The sequence below is a fragment of the Pimephales promelas genome, chromosome 8, assembly GCF_988280905.1.
Source record: "Pimephales promelas chromosome 8, fPimPro1.hap1.1, whole genome shotgun sequence".
In the NCBI taxonomy this organism is placed as follows: domain Eukaryota; kingdom Metazoa; phylum Chordata; class Actinopteri; order Cypriniformes; family Leuciscidae; genus Pimephales; species Pimephales promelas.
In genome coordinates, this window is record NC_142776.1 from 38,321,442 (window position 1) to 38,340,421 (window position 18,980).

The 18,980-nt window shown below is 34.8% G+C and overlaps 1 protein-coding gene across 1 annotated transcript in view; it reads right to left on the reverse strand.

Annotated features, from left to right (window-relative positions):
• Window positions 1-18,619, reverse strand: part of pkp1b (plakophilin 1b) — a 25,108-nt gene extending 6,489 nt beyond the window's left edge. The window contains exons 1-10 of the mRNA XM_039653842.2: window positions 18,326-18,619; window positions 16,854-16,936; window positions 12,839-13,278; window positions 12,621-12,762; window positions 11,165-11,369; window positions 9,087-9,255; window positions 6,286-6,403; window positions 4,821-4,997; window positions 4,526-4,696; window positions 1,948-2,101 (exon numbers count right to left, since the gene is read on the reverse strand). Of these exons, the coding sequence (XP_039509776.1) occupies window positions 1,948-2,101; window positions 4,526-4,696; window positions 4,821-4,997; window positions 6,286-6,403; window positions 9,087-9,255; window positions 11,165-11,369; window positions 12,621-12,762; window positions 12,839-13,278; window positions 16,854-16,936; window positions 18,326-18,509 (1,843 nt within the window). The 5' untranslated portion in view covers window positions 18,510-18,619. The remainder of the gene's footprint in view (window positions 1-1,947; window positions 2,102-4,525; window positions 4,697-4,820; window positions 4,998-6,285; window positions 6,404-9,086; window positions 9,256-11,164; window positions 11,370-12,620; window positions 12,763-12,838; window positions 13,279-16,853; window positions 16,937-18,325) is intronic.
• Between the last annotated feature and the right edge of the window lie 361 nt (window positions 18,620-18,980).

Consider the following 18,980-nt stretch of genomic DNA (forward strand, 5'->3'; position numbering starts at 1 on the left):
TTTCAAATTTTAGGTTGTTATCTCAGTAAATGAGCTTTCAGTGAGTGTGTGTGTGCGCAGTACCGAACGCTTCCACTAGGGCACAACCAGACTCCATTACTGCCCATATAAGGGCGCTGCCATTTCCATATGTCATAGCTGTCAACATTGAACATTGAAAATAAGGGAGTTTTCCCGGAATCCCTCCCCAAAATAAGGGATTTTTTTTTTTTTTGCACGATTCTCACCCACAAACTTTAAAAATAAAGCACAATCCTTAAAAGTCTAAGGTGTTCATAACTAGCCTATGTGTGAGAGAGAAAGAGACAGTGTCATTTAAAGGGAAAAAAATCTACATTTGGATTAGCGTGTGTTGCTCTAGCATTTGGACAACAATTTCAACATTTAGCCTATCACACATCTTCCAAAATCCGCAAAATAGGGAAGTGGGCTGTCTGTTTATTTTAATTACATTTACACATTTTGTGTAGCTTTAAAGAGCCTATTTAGCCTGATGGTGGACCATCACTCAGAAGACACACTATCTTTATATCCTCCTATAGGCCCAGAACGTTTTTTTTTTCAAGTTTTTTTTTTCTTCTTCATGTAATCACATTGTTAAGAGCATAAGAAACAAATGGAAAAAAAGAAAATATATTTTATTCATATATTTGAAAATCTATTTATAATAATTATTATTTGTTTAAATTACATTGATATCTGAATTTATGTAAAAACCTAGACTTTCAAACATCAAAATGTAATGTATTAATATGTATTCGAGTACAAAATTACATTCAGCTAGCCTAAACATCGTTTCCTATTTTTTATTTATTTTTTTGCCTGGAAACGCAAAGAAATTCCAGGCAAAGATACACGCTTGCCTGTCGCGTGAAAAATAGGCGTCAGTTCTATTTCTAGCATGCACGCGTTTTCTGGAGACGCGCGTGTCACGCAGGCAGCGTGCAATAAAAACGGACACGCCACGCAGCCAGTGTGTCTCCGGCCAGCGCGCGCGGCACCGCATCCGAGGATAAACGACTTCAAGCCGAATCTGTCCGAGCCCGTACGTCTCACACAATCAGAGAGTAAAAATACGGTATATTTTACGGGAAAATACTCAAACGGGAAGACAGCGGGAAAAGAGCTAAAATACATGAGAAACCCGGAAAAAACGGGAGGGTTGACAGCTATGCCATATGTGTTTAGAGTGATATGAACCATTATTTACACAATTTATGAACTAGACATCATGTTTAGAAGTAATATGAGAAGTGTGAATTCAACCTCTAAGAAACATAAAAATAACAAGTATGTGCGTTATAGTTTCCTGCAACATCACAAATGGTGAAACTATCATTTTTTTCTTTATTTAAAAAAAAAAATTCTTGATAACAATAATTGAGCGGATGCTATCTTTTGAACTCTTGGTATGAAAACAAAGTGAGGTTTGTACCCTTCTTTCATGATATTTCATGTTCATCACTATTTCAAAATAAAAGTCTGATCACGCCTAAGGAGAATGAAAATATTCTTGTTGCAAATTGATAAATTACGGCTCCTCTGTCATTTATTTTGAAAATCAATCACCAAATCTGTTTTCTCAATAGATTGCAAGCTTACAAATGATATATAGTTTAGGTTTAGTATAAGATATTACTGTTTTAAAAATGTAATGTATTTGGTAATATTATATATTTGTATTTCAGATATTGATATTGATGTCACTAAAAAACAAACAGTACTTTAAGTTATAATAATACCTAACCTCAGTATTTATTACTTTACTAATTACTAGAAACATACATGCATGCCACAAACACGGCAACATGTATCCAATGCAATCAGAAGTGATGCAAAACAACTAACCTCCCAGACCATGATGCAACTCTTTAAAACAATAGCATCACAATGTTAAGCCGTCTCATATGAATGATGAATGATGAACGATGGCCTGTTGACACTCACCCATGGTTTTGTTTGTGCGTGTGGACCTGGACAGATTCCCGAGGAGAGCGACGGCGCTGTTCTGTAGCGCGGGATTGGACGACTGCAGCAATGGACTGATGTACTTCAGGCCGTTCAGCTTCTGAACGATTGTGTGACTCAACACATTTGACACCTGCAAAATAAAACATAGGGAAAACTGATTTATTCTACATAAAAATAAAAATAAATCATGCTTAATATTATTAATAATTATCATATTCTTTGATTCCAACCATGGACATCAGCATGCAAAATCTTTTCAAATAAATTATTAAAATTATTAAATAGTTTTATTTAAATATATATACATAAAAAAAATTATTTTTACAATAAAAAATATATTTTTCATATAAAAACTATTTAATCGTAATAATTGTCATGATATTAGAAAAAAAAAATCAGGGGAAAATTTAATTAAATATTTTTAAATATATCACAAAACAAAAAATACTTGATTTTCTTTGAGTCTAATCCATGAACAGGTACATAAAAAAGGCTTAATATATAAAACATTACTATATAAATAGATAAAATACAACAACACACTAAACCAGGCAGATTGGTCATAGCCGGCGCAAATGACTTCGTACCCTGACGCAAGTGCAAAGTGGGCGTTTCCCTCCATAGACGCACGTCGGTAAACTAGGAAATGAACTCGCGCTCCCTGGGCGGGTCGGCGTGTTTCGGCGCAAACGTTCCCTAGTGCTATTTTACACTTCCAGAAAACACCTGGTCTAAAGTCAGTGGCGCGATGCTCGTTGTTCATAATGCTATTTTAAGCGCGCATGCTTGGCCATAATGTAGCAGGTGCACAACACACACACACACACACACACACTTTGATTCTCTCATCAACACAGATGCAGCAGTTTTCATCCATTAGAACAAGGAAACATACGAACACATGAGGGAGATCATTGTGGTGTCCATGAAGATGAGCCTGAAACTAGCTTACACATTCAGGCTAATTGTACACTCAGAAAAAAAGGTACAAATGCTGTCACTGGGGCTGTACCTTTTCAAAAGGTAAACTTTTGTCCATTTTAGGTGCTAATATGTAGATTTTAGGCCCTAATATGTAAATTTTAGGTGGTAATATGTACATTTTAAGTACTAATATGCACATTTTTAAGTGTTAGTATGTACATTTTAGGTGCTAATATGTACACCATAGGTCCTAATATGTATATTTTAGATGGTAATATGTACATTTTATGAGCTAATATGTACATTTTAGGTGCTAATGTCTATTTTAGGTGGTAATATGTACATCATAGGTCCTAATATGTATATTTTAGATGATAGTATGTACATTTTATGTGCTATTATGTCCATTTCATGAGCTAACCCAGATAGCAAACTGACATTGAATCAACGTGGAAATATGACATCGAAACAACGTTGATCTGACATTGTTTTGCTCATCGAATTAACGTTGAACCAACGTCAGATGCGTCATTCTTTCAAAACTAACGGAAAATCAACTTGAAATCAACGCGTTGTTTCAACGTTATGAAAGCAAACCAATTTTCGATTTCATTTAGCTTTGAAGAATGCCGCGTCTGACGTTGGTTCAACGTTAATTCGATGAGCAAATCAACGTTGTTTCAATGTCATGAGAGACGTCGTTTCCACGTTGATTCAATGTCAGTTTGCTGTCTGGGAATATGTCCATTTTAGGTGCTAATGTAAATTTTAGGTGCTAATATGTCCGTTTTAGGTGCTAATATTTACATCATAGGTCCTAATATGTATATTTTAGATGATAGTATGTAAATTTTATGTGCTAATATGTCCATTTCATGAGCTAATATGTCCATTTTAGGTGCTAATGTACATTTTAGGTGCTAATATGTACATCATAGGTCGTAATATGTATATTTTAGATGGTAATATGTCCATTTTATGTGCTAATATGTACATTTCATGAGCTAATATGTACATTTTAGGTGCTAATATGTCCATTTTAGGTGCTAATATGTACATCATAGGTCCTAATATGTATATTTTAGATGGTAGTATGTACATTTTATGTGCTAATATGTACATTTTAGGAGCTAATATGTACCACTAAGGTACCAATATGCAGCCTTTGGGTAGAAAAGTGTACCTTTTGAAAATGTACAGCCCCAGTGAAAGCTTTTTTACCTTTTTTTTCCGAGAGTGTAGTAATGACGGATCAGACCTGTTTGCCCAATAGTGGCGAGACACATATGTATATAATTTGTGTGTGTTTCCCCCGTCCCCATACACCGTCACTTCTGTCTTTCACTGTCCTGACAAGAGCGTCGGTCTCCACGGCCGTGAACGCTCCTGGTAAATCCGCCATTATAATATCAATCCGCTACCAGCTCTTAAAGGGTGTGTTAGATGACGCTCTGATTGGTTTATTTCACGTTACGCCCAAACCACACCTATGAATTATGAAGCTACTTCAGACCAACCCCTTTTAAACTTGAGAGTCATTTATCCCGCCGGTAAAATAACAACAAGACCCGCCCATAGAGATACTTGACACTTGCGTTTCAGAGGGTTAAAATAGGGCCCATAGTCTTACTAAGCCTTCGTTGGCGGTGAGGTTCTGCAGCGCTCCACAGCTGGCCTCGAGCGTGGCGGGTCTCTCACTGGAGCTCAGCAGATTGAGGTACATCTGCAGGGCTTTAGAGTGGAAGAGCCAGCCGGTGCCTTTAGGATTGTTGTCCTCTATCACAGGATAGTCAAAACCGCTCTGCAACACAACAACGAACATCCTTAATGCCACACTTCTGCACATTCATGAGTCTATATGGTCTAGAACTAAACTGTACTGTTGTATATATATATATATATATATATATGACCATGGCACTAACCTCCTGCTGCAGTTTCTGGCTCTGGGAGCTGAAGCAGCCGATCGGACCAGCGTCTGAAGGACTGGAGCGATCGCGAGCGTGACTTGCCAGCATGTTTATTTTAGTGAAGAGAGACGGCATCTCGGTCTCCAGCTGGTAGGTGAGGTTGTGCAGAATACACACGCAGTTCTCCAAAGACTGGGTGCAACACAACAACACAATATTATAGCATCATAATTAAAGAAAAACAAAGGAATGGTTGATGTTTTTGATGAAAACATTCCAGGATTTTTCTCCATATAATAGACTTCAATGGGGTCCAAACGGTTCAAGGTCCAAATGAGAGTTTCAGTGCAAACTGCTTTAAACTGGGCTTTAAAGTAATCTTTTTTTGTCAATGAACGAAATGAATGTGTTGAGTCAGCAAAAGATTCGTTCATTTTGATGAACGAGTTCGAACAGGAGAGTCACGATCGCGCATCACAGAAAAGAGCAAGGTGACAATTTGTGCTTATAAAACTTAAACTTTGTTATTTATTTATTAAATGGCCGCTCATTTCGCTTGATAAGACCCTTATTCATCGTCTGGTGTCGTTTAAAGCCCTTTGAAGCTGCACTGAAACTCTCATTTGGACCTTGAACCGTTTGGTCCCCATTGAAGTCCATTATATGGAGGAAATCCTGGAATGTTTTCATCAAAAACCTTCATTACTTTTCGACTGAAGAAAGAAAGACATGGACATCTTGGATGACATGGGGGCGAGTAAATTATCAGCAAAAGTTTTTTTTTTTTTTAAAGTGAACTACTCCTTTAACAATTGTATTGTATAATTGTAATGCATGCGATTTTTGTGGCCTCATATTAAGTAACTGTTAAAAACACATTAAAGCACTGTGTAAAAAAGTTCAATTTAACTTTGAATTCATTGTTACGCTAATAACATAATTTACATTTATGCCTAATGCATTCATAAATAAATAACGATTTACATAAATATCTAAATTCTACGTATTTTCATTGCATAAAAGTTAAATGTGCAGCAAGTATATAAGTGAACTTGTTTTGCAAAAAAAAAAAAAATGACAAGCACTAATTACCTCTAAATCCACTGAAACAGAAAGCAGATGTTGAAACATGCTGGCGAAGCTCTGATCAAATCTGATCGCCAATTAAGAGTGAGTAATGAAGAGTTTTTAATGTTTGGCTGTTGGAAACGCCTTGTGTTTCTACACGCTTTCCCTCGGGGGGTTTTAACGTTTCGGCACCAACATAATAAAGTTGATTAAATTAAAAAAAAAATCATCAATGCCACACCAACATTCTCCACCCAGACTATGAAAACAACTCTTTACTGAACTATTACAGAGAAAACAGATTTTGATTCAGACCGAATAATTCTAATAAATAGAAAGCTGAAGTTTTTCCACGCCTGATATTTCCATGTTTTCCATTTTCAGTAGCTCATAGAAATCAACAGAGATTTACCGTGTTATCTGGCATCCCTGCATTAACGCAGTACTCCGAGTAGCGCATGAGCGAGTCGATCAGACCTTTGCAGTTGCGCATGGCTTGCCGGTTTACCAGTTTGGAGGAGCTCAGGTTGCTGTCGACAAACAGAGAAACATTGTGTTTTTAGCAGTGGACTTCACAAAAGCAACACACAGTCTATTAGGACGGTACTGAATTAAGTGTCACCCCCCTTTTTTACACATTTCGAACATAAATGGTTGTAATTCAAGAACGCTTTGGAATATAGACGTAAGATTGAAAACATCTGGCAGATTTATGTAGATGTGAAATAAATTAAGAAAGTGAAACGGAAAAAAGTTATAGAAGTTTGAGTTTATGAAAATGTACAACTTTAAAAAAATATTATTCATATTTTATATATTTTCAAAACCTGGGTAACTCTAAAACTGCAATAATCTGAACAAGTTGTGTTTCAAATTTTAGGTTGTTATCTCAGTAAATGAGCTTTCAGTGAGTGTGTGTGTGCAGTACCGAACGCTTCCACTAGGGCACAACCAGACTCCATAGAGAGCCTAAGTCCCGCCCCTTCCGGTCGACCACCATGGGACCTTATTTCGGAAAAATATTGAATGGTAGTCGATGGCGAGAGACAACAAATATTTTGATGTGGTTTGAATTGTGCCCTGAATTACACATATGATGTTTGTCAATTTAAAAGACACATTTTAAAGTAAAGAAAGTCGCAGTTTGATGTAAAACCGTTGACTGTGAAAATACGTAAGACTACAAACCCCAAAGGCGCACATTTTCTCTCAATGAATGAATAACTTTACTGAGGCTAACGTCTGTCATTGTTTCTATAGTCTTACGTTATAATCGTAACGTTACGCCGTCATACCCGAGTGTTTTGTACCAGACTGCACACACACACGAGCAGCGGATCTCGTTTCGCTTCTGGGAGATGTAGTTCACAGAGCGATTTTCACATAAAACTAAATGTTGCTCTTCTGTTTTATGACAAACTGCGACGTTTTTGACTTTCAGGATTATCTTTTAAATCGACAAACATCATGTGTGTAATTGAGGTCACAGTTCAGACGGAATAACAAGATAATTTGTCTCTCGCCATTGACTACCATTCATATTTTTTTCGAAATAAGGCCCCATGAGCCGGAAGCGGAGGGGCGGGACTTAGGCTCTCTATTACTGCCCATATAAGGGCGCCTCCATTTCCATATGTGTTTAGAGTGATATGAACCATTATTTACACAATTTATGAAGTACACATCGTATTTAGAAGTAATATGAGAAGTTTGGCAGATTTTGAACTCTAAGAAACACATAAAAATAACTAGTATGTGCGTTATAGCTTCCTGCCACATCACAGATGGTGAATCTATAATTTTTTTCTTCATATTTAAAAAAATTTCAGACTTTTTTTTCTAAAATAATTGAGCAGATGCTATATTTTGAACTCTTGGTATGAAAACAAACTGAGGTTTCTATCGTTCTTTCATGATTTTTCATGTTCATCACTATTTCAAAATAAAAGTCTGAACACGCCATTGGAGTATGAAAATATTCTTGTTGCACATTGATAAATTACGCCTCCTCTGTAATTTAAGAGGAATGTTAATATGCTATTTTGATAATTTAAGCTTATACTGTAGCTACACTTCCAATAACTTCACTGACACTTTTATGGCCCACTCATCATGCAATGCAAATACTCGGCGTGTCAATATTGCGCCGGCCAAGAACCGCCCACTCACACAAAAGGGGACTTTATGATTGACATGTGAAGTGACCAATAGCAGTGTGTTTTGGTTTATGCGCTGTTTAAGGTTATACAGAACTTCTGATGGCCTAAAAGTCACCAAAAGACAAATGTTTTACCGAGTATTTGCTTGTGAATATAAGTTTAACGGGTGCCTTGAGAAATGAGAATATAGTAAATACTATATACATCAGCTCAACTAATAGATATCAGCATACTTCATTAGCGGATTAATCACAGTACTTTAAAAACATTTTTTTGTATCACATATGCTTAAATACTCAAAGGAGTCATTATCTAATTAAATATGCATTCATTTGCATATATTATTTAGTTCAGCTTTATTTTGTTGACATACTGTATCAGAGTTAAAGGTTTTTGGATATTTCTTTATCACTCCATAAATCAAACAAATATAACCCGAGTAAAAATACAGCCAAATTATCATATATATATATATATATATATATATATATATATATATTTTTTTTTTTTTACCATGTTTTTAGGAATAAAATGTCATAAATCAGGCAGATGATACATGAACAAACCTCTAAGTAAAAACCTTATAGGAATAAACGTGTAAAGTTTGGAGTATGTAAGAGATACTGAAGAAACAGCCTTTAAATAGATGTATTATAATTGAAATCTACAGACGGTTAAGTGTAGATAAAGTGAATTAAATTAAACGAATGTGTATTTTAGATGTGTTCTTACCACTATTCTGAAAGTAGACATGTTATGAAAGCAAAATAAAAATGCCTGTAGTGTCTCGCCTTAATATCTTAACAGCGCTCGCAGTTTAACCGTTTCCGCTCAAAAGTTCAATCAGTAAATCCAGAGATAGATGTCGAGTTTTGTTCAAACAGTATGTGGTCTGTGGGTGTGCCCAGGCTAATATAAACCCAGATAAAATATTTGAACAGCTCACTGGTCGAGTAAAAGGAGCGTCAGGTACTGGCTCTACAACAATAGTACTGTTATGAGTGTTTCTCGTGTTTACAGCAGGCAGAACACAATCCAGGACGTGTGACGTTACCGTAGGCATCCCGTGGCGTTGTAGAAGGCCTCTGGAGCCAGGCTTGTGTTGGCATTGTCGTCTAAGCTGGCTGTAAACGGCACGATGACCTTCTCCGTGAGCGCGGGCAGAGCCGTACGGAGCAGATCGGGCTTCAGGTTATCAGCGGAGGAGAGATTCCACAGGAGACCTGGACAACACACACACACAGATCAGTGTGACGACAACACAATACCATCTGATTTATACAGCACAAGTATTACAATGGCAATTCAAAGGGCTTTATATGATAAAAAAAAAAAATCACAGGAGATGCATGAGAAACAAAAAAATAACAATAAAAACTAGGGCTGTCAATCGCATCCAAAATAAAAGTTTGTGTTTACATAATATGCACTGTGTATAATTATTTTGTATAAATATATGAAGAGTTCAGATGCAAAAGCCTCTAAGTGCCATTTAAAATTTTCTTCTAGAATGATCATTTTTATCAAGCTTGTATATTTAAGTTCAGTGATTTCACTTAAATGGCAATGATAATTACCTATTAATTGTTATTTAAGTGAAATTAATGAACTTAAATATACAAGTTTGATAAAAATCATCATTAAAGAAGAAAATTTCAAATGGCATTTAGAGGTTTTTGCATCTGAACTCTTCATATATATATATATATATATAAATTCTCACATATGCATGTAAATCTAAGAAAAAAAATATTATTTAAATATAAAATATTTATATATAATACAACTTATATATAAATCTGTTTGCAGTATATACATGAAAATATTTCTTAAATAAATACAAGCATGCGTGTGTATTTAAAAATTTTTTTTTAAAAACTTTTATTTTGGATGCGATTAATCGTGATTATTCGTTTGACAGCCCTAATAAAAGCAAATATTAATAAAAAAAGATTAATTCACTTTACTCTGTGCTTTAGTAGGTGATCGAGTTCATTTCTGCATTTACTAATGCATTTTTAGTAGGTCTGAGTACCGATTAATCGCATCCAAAATAAAAGTTTGTGTTTACATAATATGTGTGTACTGTGTGTATTTAATTTTTATATCAAAATTCACACTCATGCATGTATATATTAAAGAAAAACTTGTTATTAATATATAAAATATTATTATTGATATTGAATATAAATCATGTAAAAATACATATCGAAAATTTCTTAACTATATACATGCATGTGTGTGTATTTATATATACAAAATAATTATACACCCACATATATTTTGTGAACACAAACTTTTATTTTGAATGCGATTAATCGGTGCCCAGCCCTAATTTTTAGCTTTTCAAATTGTAGAAGCTGAACAAACATTAATTAACAATAAACAACCCTATATTCACGAATTAACCAAGATTGTTTAACGCTCACCAAGGCTGTATTTATTTGATCCAAAAATTGAGTTTTCTATCATAATATATTATAAAATATATTATTATATTTAAAATGTATTTAATAATAATATTTAATTATTTAATATTTAATAATAATTATAATATTTTAATAATAATATTTAAAATATAAAATGTATGTATTTCAAAGCTGAATTTTCAGCAGGATATCATTAAATTAAAAATTAAATATATAATCATTTTAATATTTTAAGTAGAGCGCGAACATAATCTTGTCTACTATTCTGTCAAGTGCTTTAAATGGCTATGTGTGTGGCTTGAGTGTGTGTGTGTGTGTGTACAGGTTTGGCTGTACATTCGAGGGCCAAAAAAATCCAAGTGAAATATTATGATAAACTTTTTACTGGTCCTCACTAATATAGTGAAACAAACGTGTATGTGTGTGTGTGTGTGTGTGTGTGTGTGTGTGTGTGTGTGTGCCCATGTTTATATTACATTGTGAGGACCAAATGTCCCCACAAGAATAGTAAAACGTCAAATCACACACATTGTGAGGACTAGCCGGCCCCCGCGTTTTCTTTTTTAGAAAATGTAAAAGAGCAGAATGTTCCCTGTGACGGGTAAGGTCAGGGGTCGGGTTAGTGTAAGACGATAGATTATACAGTTTGTACAGTATAAAAATCATGGAGTCTCCATAAAGACATAAACATGACGTGAGTCACCTGTCAGGTGTTTCTGTGTCTCAGAGTTGGTATCGCTGATCATCTGCACAGCCTGAGGGATTCCTCCACAGCGCTGCACTTCTTCTTTATTGGCCTGGTTTTTGAAGACGGCGTTTCTCAGGGCAGCGGCCACCGTCTCCTGGATCTGAGGACTGGGACTGCTCAACAGGTTGACCAGCGGTTGAATGCCCTTCAGGGTCAGCACCTGGACACCATAAACCACTGTGATCAGACCACACTACAGTGATGCTACATGCATACAACTAAAACTAGAACAATTCAAAACATTACTTTCGGTCCTTCAAATAAAGCAAACTAAATAAAAGCTAATTCAAAATATTAATAAATACTACAATAGTATATAAATTTGATGTAAAAAATGTATGCTCTTTAGTATTTCAAAGAATACCATGGTACCCGTCCACATAAGTTTACCATGGTATTACTATCATAAAATTATGGCAACACCATCAGACAATAATACGATACAAATATTTATAATATTAAATACTACGGTATTGACATGGTACAACCATTATGCTGCATCCATTCAAAATACTACAGTACTGACAGTGGTACTCGAATATTTTGTAAAGAAATACGTTAAAAGCATGGTAAATGTCCAAAACAATATTTTTTATGAAGCTCGTCTAAAAAACATGGTAATTATTTGGTGTTTACCTGGCCCATTTTTGTCAATTCACAGATATTTTTCCAAATTTATTATCATAAAAAATACTATGAAAACATGTATGGTATTTAAAGGATTAGTTCACTTTTAAAAAAACTTTTGCTGATAATTTACTCGCCCCCATGTCATCCAAGATGTCCATGTCTTTCTTTCTTCAGTCGAAAAGAAATTAAGGTTTTTGATGAAAACATTCCAGGATTTTTCTCCATATAATGGACTTCAATGGGGTCCAAACGGTTCAAGGTCCAAATGAGAGTTTCAGTGCAGCTTCAAAGCGCTTTAAATGACACCAGACGATGAATAAGGGTCTTATCAAGCGAAATGAGCACTCATTTAAAAAATAAATAACAAAGTTTAAGTTTTATAAGCGTTCGTGTCTCTCCTGTTTGAACTCGCTTGTTAAAATGAACAATCTTGTTTTGAGCTATTTGGTTCATTCAAAGAAAAAGAAAAAAAAGAACGAAATGACCCGAAAAAAGCATTTGTGCTTATAAACTCTCATTTGGACCCCATTGAAGTCCATTATATGGAAAAAATCCTGGAATGTTTTCGTCAAAAACCTTAATTTCTTTTCGACTGAAGAAAGAAAGACATGGACATCTTGGATGACACGGGGGCGAGTAAATTATCAGCAAAAGTTTTTTTAAAAGTGAACCTTTAAATCAACATATAGTGCAATACCATGTTAACTATCCTAAAAACATATTATTTCTCTTGTATGCATTAAAAAACCCATGATAAAGCATGGTGGTGTGTGGTGGAGACCTCTTGCTTGGCCTTGTCGTCGGTGAAGGTGCTGTGCTGGATGTAAGCCGCTCCACACTGCTGGTAGTTCTCATCCGGGCTGAACAGAAAGTCAACCGCCTCTTGCATCGTCAAATCGGCCATAAGCTTCTCCGCATTCATCCTGCCGACACACGAGTGAGTGTGAGACCTGGCCTACAGTAAATCACCACATCATGACCACAACACTACAAACTCACCCAGAAATATCCTTGACTTGTCCATTCCTGATCATAGAGGTCCTGGACTCCGCGTTGGACTGCAGGGAAGACGGGCGTCTGCTGACGGCCTGGAAGGAGCCGACCTGATTGCTGTTGGTCATTCTGCCGAAAGTGCCGTTCCCGAAAGCCTGGTTAGGCTGACTGAAGGCCTTCTCCATCCGGAAGGTCTGTTTGGCGGTTTGGCTGCGTTGAGTGGCTCCGACTCCTCCACCGTTCACTGCGGGCTGGAAGCCCAGGTCCGGGGCGCTGCGAGTGGCTTTATAGCTGTACAGCTGGTTACTGGACCGTGCCTGGACCGGGAGGGTGCCAGAATTGGAGAACAAGGGCCGATCCCCCCTGCTGGCGTTACTGGTCACCCGTTGAGCGCTGGAGCTGCGGGAGTTGGTGGACTTGCGCACAAAGGTTTGCCTTTGCATATTCTGGACATGGAAACAATGATTTTAAAGTCAAGGTGATATCGTCATTTCTCATTAAGAAATTGCATGCAATAAAAATTTTAATGCAAAAAGAAATAATGCAACACAAAAAACAACAACATGGTAACGTTTTACATTTTAATATTTCATTAAATGCAAAAAAGAGCATTTTAACTAGTGCTATCAACCTGTATAAGTATACTTTGTTTTAAAGTCAATTATGATAATATCTTATTTTTAAATTGAAATGCAAAAAGTGAATGCAAAGAAATTACATGCAAAAATGCACAAATTACATGCAAAAAAAAATTTAAATTTGAATTTTAATTAAATGCAAAATAGAGCATTTTAACTGGTGCTATCAAACTTTATAAGTATACTTTATGTTTTAAAGTCAATTATGATATTTTATTTTTAAATTGAAATGCAAAAAGTGAATGCAAAGAAATTACATGCAAAAAAGCACAAATGACATGCAAAAAAAATAAATAAATAAAATAAAATTTAATTAAATGCAAAATAGAGCATTTTAACTGGTGCTATCAAACTTTATAAGTATACTTTATGTTTTAATGTCAATTATGATAATATTTTATTTTTAAATTGAAATGCAAAAAAATGAATGCAAAGAAATTACATGCAAAAAAGCACAAATGACATGCAAAAAAAAAATAAAATAAATAAAATAAAATTTAATTAAATGCAAAATAGAGCATTTTAACTGATGCTATCAAACTTTATAAGTATACTTTATGTTTTAATGTCAATTATGATAATATTTTATTTTTAAATTGAAATGCAAAAAAATGAATGCAAAGAAATTACATGCAACAATGCACAAATTACATGCAAAAAAAAAATTAAATTTTAATTAAATGCAAAATAGAGCATTTTAACTGGTGCTATCAAACTTTATAAGTATACTTTATGTTTTAAAGTCAATTATGATAATATTTTATTTTTAAATTGAAATGCAAAAAATGAATGCAAAGAAATGACATGCAAAAATGCACAAATTACATGCAAAAAATGCAAAATAGAGCATTTTAACTGGTGCTATCAAACTGTATAATTATATTTTATGCTTTAAAGTTAATTCTGATATTATTTATAATTAGAAATTGAAATGCAAACAAATGAATGCAAAGAAATTACATGCAAAAAAATCAACAAACATTTTATTTAAATGCAAAATAGAGCATTTTAACTGATGCTATCAAACTGTATAAGTATACTTTGTTTTAAAGTCAATTATGATAATATTTTATTTTTAAATTGAAATGCAAAAAAAATGAATGCAAAGAAATTGCATGCAAAAATGCACAAATGACATGCAAAAAATACATTTAAATATTTAATTAAATGCAAAATAGAGCCTTTTAACTTATCAAACTGTACAGGTATACTTTATGTTTTTAAGTCAATTCTGATATTATTTATAATTAAACATTGAAATGCAAACAAATGAATGCAAAGAAATTACATGTAAAAATGCACATTTTAATTTATGACTAAACGCAAAATAGAGCCGTTAACTAGTGTGATCAGACTGCATGCTAAAAAGTATACTTTAGTACTAATTTTAAGTATACACTAAAAACGATTCTGAAATCAACATTTTAAAGGAAAAATTCTCTCATCATTTACTCGGAAGAACCTGTATGAGTTTCTCTCTTCTGCTGAACACAAAATACAATATTTGGAAGAATGTCCATTAAAATAATCCTATAGAAATGAACAGAGACCATCAACTGTTTGGTTACCGCATTATTCAAAGCATCTTCTTTTGTGTTCATACAGGAATTCAAACTTTTTTTTTTATTTATGAGTGAACTATCCCTTTAAATGAATCCTGAAAGTGCGTCCATGGATTAAAATGCCTACCTCTATGAACCAACAGTGTTGGGTTTACGAGATAATTACTGATTATGGGAGTATGTTCGTGCGTAATTACATCTTTTGCCACATTATAGTTCACATAATATTCAGCAATATCATTGATTTGACAGTATTAGATGAGAAGTGAACTGAGCTAGATGATGACATCGCTGATGAACTGTAAACGGTTAATGAACCGTACTGAGTCAACACTTAACTGAACAATGACCCCGTTGTCTTCTGAGAGCTCTGTTTGCATCCGTCATCACTACTTTCCTACTTGTTACAGTAAAGCTGCTTTGAAACACTTTAAAGCACTATAAATAAAGGTGATAACTTTTGCAGGATGTCAAAACAGGGTTTTACGCAAATAAAAACAACATAAAAAATTAGGCTGGAACACAACACGGCTGGATTAGACGCTCCACTAAAGCCAAACAAGACTCCCATGGATACACCCAACATGTAAAGAAAAATTGGCAGAATACCTAGAAACCAGGCTGTTTGGTAACACAACACTGATGAGTCAGAAAAGGGAAGGAGAGGAGTGGTTTCATTTAGCTTTTTCCCATGATTCTTGCTTTTTCTGCCATAACTAACTAGAAAACAGTGAACTAGACAAGTGTCGACAGTAGCAATGAATGTATTAGACTCAACAGACACACTGATGGATTGTTTTTTCCGTCCTCATGTCCAAAACTGTAGGAGGAGTTCGTTAAAGTACGAGGCCTGAAAATGGCAAAAACGGCACAAAAATCGGAGAGGAAGATCAAAATGGCTCCAAGAGACTTTTATGTAGGTATTGGGTCATTACATGCATGTACCCAATTTCGTACACGTACGTGAAACGTAGCGGGAGGCGCACTCCGTTGAACCTTTATAGGTGGCGCTATCGAGTCATTTTGCCCCGCCCAATTCTGAAACGCATATCAGATCTAAATTTTCACCAGTTCTGACGTGTGTGCAGTTTTCGGCCCTCAAAAATGCGATCGATTTTGGAGAATAATAATAATAAACAGAGCAATTCTCTCACCATCGGCGCTCAGGCCCTAAATATTAGGGCTGTCAAACGATTAATCACGATTAATCGCATCCAAAATAAAAGTTTGTGTTTACATAATATATGTGGGTGCACTGTGTAGAATTATTTTATATAGAATATATAAATACACACCCAAACATGTATATTTAAGAAAAAAATATGAGTTATATATAAAATATTTATATAAGTATATATAAATCTGTTTGCAGTATATACATGAAAATATTTCTTAAATATATACAAGTATGTGTGTGTATTTATATATATACTTATATAAATATTTTATATATAAATCATATTTTTTTTCTTAAATATACATGCATGTGTGTGTATTTATATATATAAAAAATAATTGCACCCACATATATTATGTAAACACAAACTTTTATTTTGGATGCGATTAATCGTTCGACAGCCGTACTAAATATGCGTAACCAGGTTATTAGTTACAAGCTAAAGCTCGTTTGGCATTCCACAGATATCTATTGTAATCTGGAATCGATGACTAAAAAGAGAAGCGCTCAGCCTAATGAATAAAGAAATGTGTTTTACACACCCAACCGTGGGAAAATCACAACGATGTATACACACCCGAAGTTCCTCATTAGCAAAATACAAATAAGCGAACGTGTGAAGAATGAAATGACTGATGATTTACCCCATTGGTCATGGTTCCTCCTCTGCTGAACGAGGCTCCGGGAGAAAACTTGAAGTCGTAAAACACACTGTCAGTTTCAGGACCTGCAATCGAAGAAACTGTTTTAGGGCGTTATAATTCTTATCCAAAATAAATCATGCATTGAGGGACGTTTTGAATATTTGCAGTATCATTTAAAAAACATGTTAAAGACCTATCTCTTTAAGAAAGCTTTTAATCTTTAAAACCTACATTGCCAAAGTTAAGCTCCTGACACTCTTTTATAGTGCTTTCTTCTGGCGTTCTTAGCATTTTACTGATTTATTTGTAACATGTATTAGCCTACTATGAATTTAAATGTATTTTAATATGTTATCCTTTTTTTAAAAAGTCCTCCGAAACATGTAAGATGTCCTTGGGTATTTAGAAAGGCGTTGGCCAAATAAAATGTATTATTATTATTAACCTATAACTAATGTAATATAGGAAGGGACATATTTTACAGAGCGGAGGTACATATTTTAGGAATATTAATATAGGAAGATACATATTTTACAATTAAAGGGATTTCTTTTTTTAAAAAGAAAGAAAATCATGCACATTTTCAGTTGCACGGTATTGGATTGTCTATCGAACATATAAATAGAGTTTATAATAGAAATCAATAGACAATTTGATTCAGTTGGTGTAATGTTCTCCTTGAAATATTACTTTAGAAGTTTTGGTAATGGAAATATTACTATGGTACCCCATCTAAAACAAAAAATCCATGTCACTTTTTTGTGACCGTTCCTGTAAAAAGTGCATTTAAGTTCAGAAAAAAAAAAAGTATGACGTGAAAAAATATGCTAATACCATGTTATCAAGCCTTTTTGCCCCAAGGAAGGTGCCTTAAATGTCTTATTGAGCAAAGGCCTCAGATATACACTAAATATAAATCCACATACGGTATAAATGGGTCTTTATAGATGAACATACAGTATAAACATTTTCTACAGAGAACAAAAATGCCAATCAAGTTGAACAAGTTGATCTGAGCAACTCCACATAATATCATTTCACTTTCACTGCACTAGCACTGCAGGCAGAACAAAATGTGGGTTGCACTTTATTTTACAGTATGTGCACTTAACAATGAGAAAGTACTGGTTAATATAAGGAAACTACGGATAGCTTTTTTAATAATATTGGAAGCCGTCAGTTTCTGGTCCCCGTTGACATCCATTGTATTTTTCCTAAAACGGAAGTCGATGGAAATCGTCAAAATATCTTATTTTGAGTTCGACAGAAGAAAGAAACTATAAAATATGTGCATGGGGAACAAGACTGTAAAATAAAACGCAACCAAAATGTGTCTTTTGTTCTAATAGCATGGAGGTTTTTTAGACTCTTTAACAACCAAACTATCAATTTAAACTAAAAAAACACCTCCTGGTTTGACTAGGAGGAATGCAATCCGTCTGGTATTAAATGCAATGCCGAGATGAACTCACTGGTGGGTGAGGGGAGGCCGGACACACTCTTGCTGCTGTATTTGGACTTGCTCCTCTTGATAGTGTGCACCTGGTCCAGGACTCTCTGTTGCGCGGATCTCGCGGATTGATCGGACGGGAGCGCGAGCGACGTGTCCTCCACAGTTCCTATCGAAAGAGCCGATTTTAAAGGTTCGGGCATCATTTTTGCTTTTGCCTCTCCTCCAGAGACAGGTGAGGTCCGATTCGTAAAGCTCCAACTATCTGCTCCGTCTGACTGTAGTGCGTTTGATTCAGGGTTTGACTCACAGAGAGATTGAACTAGACCTGCCCTAATTCACGCCCATGTGACGCCCAAATGCCCATTCAACACCTTTTTCTGCTCCTCTCACTGATGATGAGTCTAAGAAAGCCCTTTAATGATAAAACAAACTGTCACTTTTAATAAGGATAATAGATGTGCTTTAAAAGCGTTTGATTTTTAACGTAGCATTGTTGTGTAGGATAAAGGGCGTTGTAAGGCACGGCGTATTTATTCACAAAACATAGTTTTAATTGCTTTTCTACTTGTTTATGCTTTGATACAGTATTTTAAAGTACATAAAAATATCAGACGAGACGATTTCAAACTTAAATATTTTTTTTAAAAAATACGCAAATGGTCAGTGACACACTT